General features: G+C 44.5%; 1 protein-coding gene across 1 annotated transcript in view; it reads left to right on the plus strand.

Annotated features, from left to right (window-relative positions):
• CHRNA6 (cholinergic receptor nicotinic alpha 6 subunit) overlaps positions 1-7,814 on the plus strand; it is a 25,750-nt gene that overhangs the window by 9,251 nt on the left and 8,685 nt on the right. Inside the window, exons 3-5 of the mRNA XM_014526140.2 lie at positions 3,650-3,694; positions 5,085-5,194; positions 5,351-6,338. Of these exons, the coding sequence (XP_014381626.2) occupies positions 3,650-3,694; positions 5,085-5,194; positions 5,351-6,338 (1,143 nt within the window). The remainder of the gene's footprint in view (positions 1-3,649; positions 3,695-5,084; positions 5,195-5,350; positions 6,339-7,814) is intronic.

Below are 7,814 nucleotides of genomic sequence, written 5' to 3' on the forward strand. Positions count from 1 at the left end.
GGCCCCACAAATTTTACATTCCTTCTGTACAATGGAACAGCTTCTGAGCTTAGCTGCTTAGGAGAGGGATAGGATACCCACTCCCCAAGCCCAGGCTAGCCTATTGCCTGATGGTGTAGGTGCTCCTCTGGGAAGTGGAAGATATGAGTTTAAGTCCTCACAGGCTGAGGAAGGAACTAAAAAACCTAGGGGTTTCTCTTTCTGGTATTGTATAGAAGGTAGCTGTTGTTACGACCACCCCCATCTTTTTAAAAGGAAAGCAGTGAATCATAGAAAATTAGGGTTGGAAAGGACCTCAGAAGGTCTAGTCCAACCCCCAGCTCAAAGCAGGACCAGCCCCAACTACATCATTCTAACCAGCGCTTTGTTGAGCCAGGCCTTAAAAACCTCCAAGGATGGACATTCCCCTACCTTTCTAGGTAACCTGTTCCAGTGCTTCACCACCTTCCTAGTGAGAAAGCTTTTCCTAATATGCAACCTAAACTTCCCTTGCTGCAACTCAAAACCATTGCTCCTTGTTCTGTCATCTGCCACCACTAAGAACGGTCTACCTTCATCCTCTTTGTAACCACCTTTCAGGTAGTTGACGGCTGTTATTAAATCCCTCCTCAGTCTTCTCTTGATAGGTAGGTTGAACATATACTCCTGTCGACATGCTGTTGATACTATCAGGGACACTACCTCTCCGACTAAGAAGACAGAAGGCAACTCTTGGCCTTGCTCAGCATGCCCAACAAAACCAGGAACACCTGCTTCCTGAAATCTTGGAGCAACCAGTACATAAGCATCAAAAGTTAAGAAACTCATTTAGACAGGAGGTGCGGGTACTATTGCAATAGTGTGGGGGTGGGAACAGTGCCCTATGGGCACTTGAACGACACCACAAAAAGTAGGATGAGACTGATTCTTGTCTCATGTGCTTCATAAGCAACCAAACACCGTATCTAAACAGGTACACACTTCCCCGCAATTTATGGATTAAACTAAACAGGATTTGCTCTGGAGCTGGACATTTTAATGCTACATTTTATAAGATTGGCTTAAAGGACAGTCCAATACGTGAGTGTGGTGATGCATCACAGACTGCTGACTTCCTCCTCATTAGTGCAGCATACCCACATACTCAGGATGAGGACCTGGCAAGCATCAACAATAAAGCAGTTGTGTGGCTCCACCATATTAATGATGTGTAAAGGGGGAAATGAAGTATATGAGAGAAAAAGAAGTTTTCTCTTCTCCAGATTAAATAAGCCCAGTTCCCTCGGCCACTCTTCATAAGTCATGTGCCCCAGCCTCCTAGCCATTTTTGTTGCCCTGCACTGGACTCTCTCCAACTTCTCCACATCCTTTCTATAGTGGTGGGCCCAAAACTGGACACAGTACTCCAAGTTTGGCCTTACCAGTGCAGAATAGAGGGGAATAATTATTTCCCTTGATCTACTGGTAATGCTTATATTAATGTAGCCCAGTATGCTGTTAGATTTCTTGGCTAGGGACAGACATTCAAAAAGCCTGAGCCTGAATTGATTCAATCTTTGCAGATTAGTCTAACCTGGCTAGGCTGAACTGGTTTGCAACTGTACAGACATTCCCTCTGGGCTGAAGAAATGCAGGCACATGCCTGCAGTGGCTCAGGCTGGAAGCCGGGGAACTGCTAAAGCAGCCCTTCCTTCCCTTTCACAGTGCTGAGCTGGGGGGGCTGGCCAGGCCCCAGCAGGATGCTCTGATTAGGGAGGGTTTCTCCCCCCACCTTGCTGCTCCTGACCAGCCAGGGAGTCAGCAGAGAGTTGATAACACAGTGTTTAACACCCCATCAAGAAAACAAAAGCCTCTCTCATTAGTTCAAGCTCCTCTTAAACAACTTTTTCCAAGGAAAGAATGGAGGGATGTTACCAGCTACCTGTTGATTAGCTCCAGAAAGCCCTAAGCAGATACTGTCCTGTCTGCCTTTATCCTGTCTGCCTTACACTGACACCTCTTGGCATTAGCTAGCATATCACATGCTGGCTATGGTCCATGCTATGGGGGAGGGAAGGGGGGGAATCCCTGCTTGAGTAAGGAGTGGTGAGGGGGTGCAGCACAGGAAAGTCAGGCAGACACTGCTGTGCCTGCTGTCTGTGCCGGACTCTCCAGCAGAGATTCTCACCCAGGGCTGCAAAGTGTCTAGGATGCTGGGGGACTCTGATGTAAGTTAAACCAGGAAAGGTTCTGGAACAGACATTACATAAACCAGTTTGACCCAAATCCTAAATTGGATACTACATTCAACCAGGTTTATCTCAAACTGGTTTTAGCCATTTTCAAGCTGGTTTATGTGCACTGAATGTCTGTTCTGTTACAGGTTTAAACCAGTTTCTGATCACTTAGACTGGTTTTTGTGTAATGTCTGTCCCTAGCCCTTGGCAACAAGGGTACACTGTTGACTCATATCCAGCTTATTCTCCACTATAATCCTCAGGTCCTTTTCTGAGGAGCTGCTGCTTAGCCAGTTGGTCCCAAGCCTGCAGTGGTGCATGGGATTCTTTCATCCCAAGTGCAGGACTTTGCACTTGCCCTTGTTGAACCTCATGCGATTTCTTTTGCTGTAGATGCTCACCATCAGGAAAGGAGTTCAGGTGCTGGGTCCTGAATGGATGGAGGTGTCTGCCTGCAGTGTTGACTCAGGTGCTCCAGACAGGAGTGGGATTTCAGACCCCAACTGTGCTTTGAGTTTCTCATAGTCTAGCTCTTGGCAACTCCAACTGGTGTTAAAGCTTTTCAAATCACCCTTCTGAGATACCTAACCCTCCCCATGCACTGCAAAGAGAGGTTTGGTGCTTAATTCTGGTTTTTGGATTCCCTAGGGTCAGAATCACCAATAATATTGGTATCATAGTGCTTTATTATAGGGGCCTGAGTCTTATATTTGGTTTGGTACCTTGTGGGATTTTCAAAAGTAGTTAAATGTCTAAATCCTAATAACATAGGCATTTCTAAAATACTTCTAGGCACCTATCTGCATCATTAGCCACTCAGATACCTGTAAATACATGGCCCAAAATGCTTACCTTTTACTAAGCATCCAAAGAAAGAGTCTCACTAGGACACTGATAGCAAACAACAGCCTGTGCTCCTCAGGTTCTGCAATCTCTCTGTATACTGTAAGGTTTTGGGGGCAGAGGCCACTTTTCTGTTCTGTGTTTTTGCAGGGCCTAGTGTAGGGCCTAGATGTGGTTCATCACTAGGCCCCCAGGTGCTACCATAATACAAATAATGCATAACAAATAAAAAAATAATAAGACCCTAATATGTCAGACACTGAATTCAGTGCCTTTGCAGTAAGGGGTTGCATTGGTTTGGACAGCATCAGTATAGTGGCCTTTCAGGAATTTTTCTTGCAAGTTCTTATACTGTATAGGTACAGAGTTTCAAGCCTCCTAGCAATGCACATAATAAACACTGGCATAACTTTAAATCCATGATCAGTTCCACTGGCTACAGTGGGACCACATTTGTGCTTAAAGATAGGCATAGCTATTCCCCGGATCAAGGCCCGTATAGTAACAGGACACCCTAGCTTCTGTCTGTATTGGAATAACATATAGCTGTCTGAAGATGCTGAAGTTGATTTGTGGGAAGGTAAAGCATGCATCTGTTTATTTATTTTTAGGATGAAGTCAATCAGATTATGGAAACCAATCTGTGGCTGCGACATGTAAGTGACGGCCTTATGCATCAGTATGTGTCTTGCTTCAGCACTGCGCTTTGCACATGTGTGTTAATACAGGAATTGAATGTGAAGAACAAACATCTGTTTGTAACGCTCTCTTCAAGGGCACAGATAAGGAGTAACAGTAATCTAACCAAGCATACAGTTGAAACCTCATCTAAATTATGTAGCATAATAGCTGAAATTACGTAAAACGTTCTTTCATATTTCCTTTGGGGATTTACTCCTCCAAGTGTATTACCATGCATTTCATCTGTTAAATCTCATTTCACTGGGCTTAATCCAAGCATATTGAGGGACAATTTAATATACAGCTCTGCACACATATTGAATAGTTTCATAAAAGCAATTTAAGTATCTTTTTTATTCATAAATTGATTATTTTATGTGTCCAGTTCTATGCCTAACTGAGTGAGAAAAGACTATCAAATTATCAGAATCTATAAGGAGATATGTGTTTGTGCTCCAGTTGCAAACATAGATTGGTATCTTTATATTGGTCATTAACACAGGCAATCCACTGCTATGTAAACCAACACCTACAGTACATAAATAGTTTCATTTCCCCATCTTCACTTAGCCCTCTCTATATAGACAGCAAAGTCTTCAGGAAGGGGGCATCTCTTGCTATATAGCTGTATTGCTACTCATCTTTGGGCTTACAGGCACTATTGTGATAACAGTGACTGCAGTGCCACAGAAGAATCACTACAGGAGACTCATGTAGGTCAGCATGGTTGTAGATTATGGAGGCAGCATCAAGCTAGAAGAGAGCCATTAGTTTAACTCCAGCAATCCTCATGTATTCTTTAGATTGGGGCGGGCAAAATACGGTCTGAGGGCCAGATCCAGTCTGCCAGGCCATTCTATCTGGCCCACAAAGCCCCTAAAAAATTTAGAAAATTAATATTTATTTGCTCCTGGCTGCCTGTCAAAGATGACAGGAGACAAGGGCAGTAGGACCCAGGGGAAGCCAGCGGCAGGCCCCAGCAGCAAGGCCCGCCCAGCCCTGCCCCCCCAACCAGAAGCCCCTGCCTAGCAGAGGCTTCTAGCCTGGGAACATGGGGCTGTTCCTACTTCCCTGCACCAGAGAGGGATACATGGCCCTCAACAGCTTGCCAAAACTCAGTAAGTGGCCCTCCACCCAAAATAATTGCCTGCCCCTGCTTTAGATCAACTTGCATGGAGCTCTAGGATCACTGGAGGTAAGCTAATGGCTCTTTTCTGGCTTGATGCTTTCATCCCAAAGCTCTGTAAGTGCTGAGCCTTCATTTTCTGTACACACAGCACATTTTCCTTTCCACTCTCTAAGAGCAAATTAAAAGACTAGGCTGAAAGAACTGAAAACTCCAGAGATCATTCTTTCTTCCTCTAGATTTGGAATGACTACAAATTGCGATGGGATCCAATGGAATTTGATGGAATTGAATTTGTTCGAGTACCAGCAGATAAAATCTGGAAACCTGACATTGTCTTGTATAATAAGTATGATTTTTTTTGCCTTTCCCATCTTTTGAAAGTTACCTTTTCCATCTTTTGCCTTTCCCATCTTTTGAAAGTTACCTGGTTTCCATAGTCCTTGGAAACTGCTCTTTCGCTTTCATGTTCGTATTGTTCACAATTTCTCCTCTGTATTCCTAGTGCTGTTGGGGATTTTCAAGTGGAAGGAAAAACCAAAGCGCTCCTTCGATATGATGGTATGATCACGTGGACTCCACCAGCTATTTTTAAGAGTTCCTGTCCTATGGATATCACCTTTTTCCCTTTTGATCACCAGAACTGTTCACTGAAATTCGGCTCCTGGACATATGACAAAGCCAAAATTGATCTTGTGATCATTGGCTCCAAAGTAGATATGAATGATTTTTGGGAAAACAGTGAATGGGAAATAGTTGATGCTTCTGGCTATAAACATGATATAAAATATAACTGTTGTGAAGAGATCTATACAGATATAACATACTCCTTCTATATTCGTAGATTACCAATGTTTTACACCATTAATTTGATTATTCCCTGTCTCTTCATTTCATTCCTAACTGTGTTAGTATTTTACCTTCCATCTGACTGTGGCGAAAAGGTGACCCTCTGCATCTCAGTGCTGCTTTCATTGACTGTGTTTTTATTGGTGATCACAGAAACAATTCCATCCACCTCTCTGGTCATTCCGCTGGTTGGAGAATACCTGCTTTTCACCATGATTTTTGTGACACTATCAATTGTTGTCACAGTGTTTGTTCTGAACATCCATTACAGGACTCCCACCACACACACTATGCCCAAATGGGTGAAAACTGTCTTCCTTAACCTGCTGCCCAAACTCCTGATGATGAGGAGACCTCTGGAAGAGCAGAGCAAGGTTGGTTCAAAACAAAATAAGAAGGAACCACCCAGTACACGTGGAAAAATGAAGCACAGCAAATCCAGTGATGCTAAATTATACAAGGAGCAGAGATGCTGCCATTGTGACAAAGTGAACGACCTGGCTATCAGTAAAAAGAGACGAGCAAGCCATCATTCAATGAAGTGGGTAACAGAACATGTGGAGTACTCCCCTGAGATCAAGGATGTCATATGTAATGTTCAGTTCATTGCAGAGAACATGAAGAATCAAAATGAAACAAAAGAGGTAAGGGAGGTGGTCACCCCGTCACCAGCACAGGGACATGCTTTGAACCTGTTCTTCCCTCTGGGTGTGTCTACACGTGCATTTATGATGGCTTAAATTTACTGCACTGTAAACGGGAAGAGGCTGGCATCTACATATGCAACAGTTAAAGCGCAGTAATGCTGTGTGTGGACTAACTTGGGACTAAAGTCAGTCCACATACACAGTGTTAACTGTGCAGTAAGGCATTTACATGTGCATTACTGTGCAGTAACTAATTGGGCATAAATCACCATGTTTTTCTGTGCAATACAGGTGTGCACATGTAGATGCACACCCATACTGCACAGTAATTTCAGTTACTACACAGTAAATGTGCAGGTGTAGACCTGTCCAATGGCAAGCAGTTATGTGCACAAGTAGTAACTGTTAAACTAGAGGGCGCTCTTTGTGGAGGGTGATGCTGCTTAAGATTAATCTAAGCCCCCTGGTAGACATTATACCTAAGACACGATTACCCTGTTAATCATGTTATGAAGAGTAACCCAGCCATGTTCAAGAAATTGATGGCCCAACAAAACAAGAAACCAGCCACAAAATTATTCCACAAAATGTGTGTGATATGTTTGTGGCTGGTTTCCATTGCACTTTAAATTGAACATATGGCAACAGTAAACCAGATCTGGTACAAGACCTCAGTGTGGTGCCAGGACTGGGACCAACAATCAGTTGATTGTCAGTCCTGGCCCCAGGACTTCTCTGATTTATTCCAGGTTGTGAGCACCTGGCTTGCCACTTACCAGTGCAGGGGAAGCCCAGGACCATGATCCCAGGCTCTCCCTACATAGGCAAGTAGCAATTACATCATTGGGATCTGATCCCTAATCCCAAAATCATGATTCCTGGCATTAAATGAACAGGTGCCAGGGACCCAAGTATTGGGAGCTGGTTCGTAGCCCTCTAGTGGGCCTCACCATGTTTTGTCACAGGAACCACCAGAAACCAGTCTGAGCAGCCAGAAGTCTCTAAGCAGGCCTGGCTTGTTTATATATGGTTAGCAGACACTTGGCACATCTACACATGCACCCAACTGTGCAGTTGTTACTGTGCAGTCATTTAGTACTTGCTTTAGCTAGTTGTGCGTGTGTAGACGAAACAAGGGGAATATGTGCATGACGCTTTAAAGCGTGTTAAATGCTTTTGCATTGCTTTAATGGTGTTGGTGTTTGCATGTGGTAGCAAATTTGGTGGCGTAATGCACCTTAGATGACTTGGGACGCAGCAAACTAAAACTCCTCCAAGGAGTTTTAGTTTGCTGCCCTACAGCCACAGAGCGAAGTACCCGGTTCCATGCAGCTCAGGGGCTGTGCAGGAAGCCCTGCAGGCAGCCTGGCAGCAGCCCGGGAAGGCAGGCTCCACCCAAGCCTGCCTGCCTACCTGAGCTGTGCGGGGGTCTGGTGCTTCCCTCTGTGGCTGCAGTGCCCCCTGGAACCGCCG

The sequence above is a fragment of the Alligator sinensis genome, unplaced genomic scaffold, assembly GCF_000455745.1.
Source record: "Alligator sinensis unplaced genomic scaffold, ASM45574v1 scaffold1851_1, whole genome shotgun sequence".
NCBI classification, from domain to species: Eukaryota; Metazoa; Chordata; order Crocodylia; family Alligatoridae; genus Alligator; species Alligator sinensis.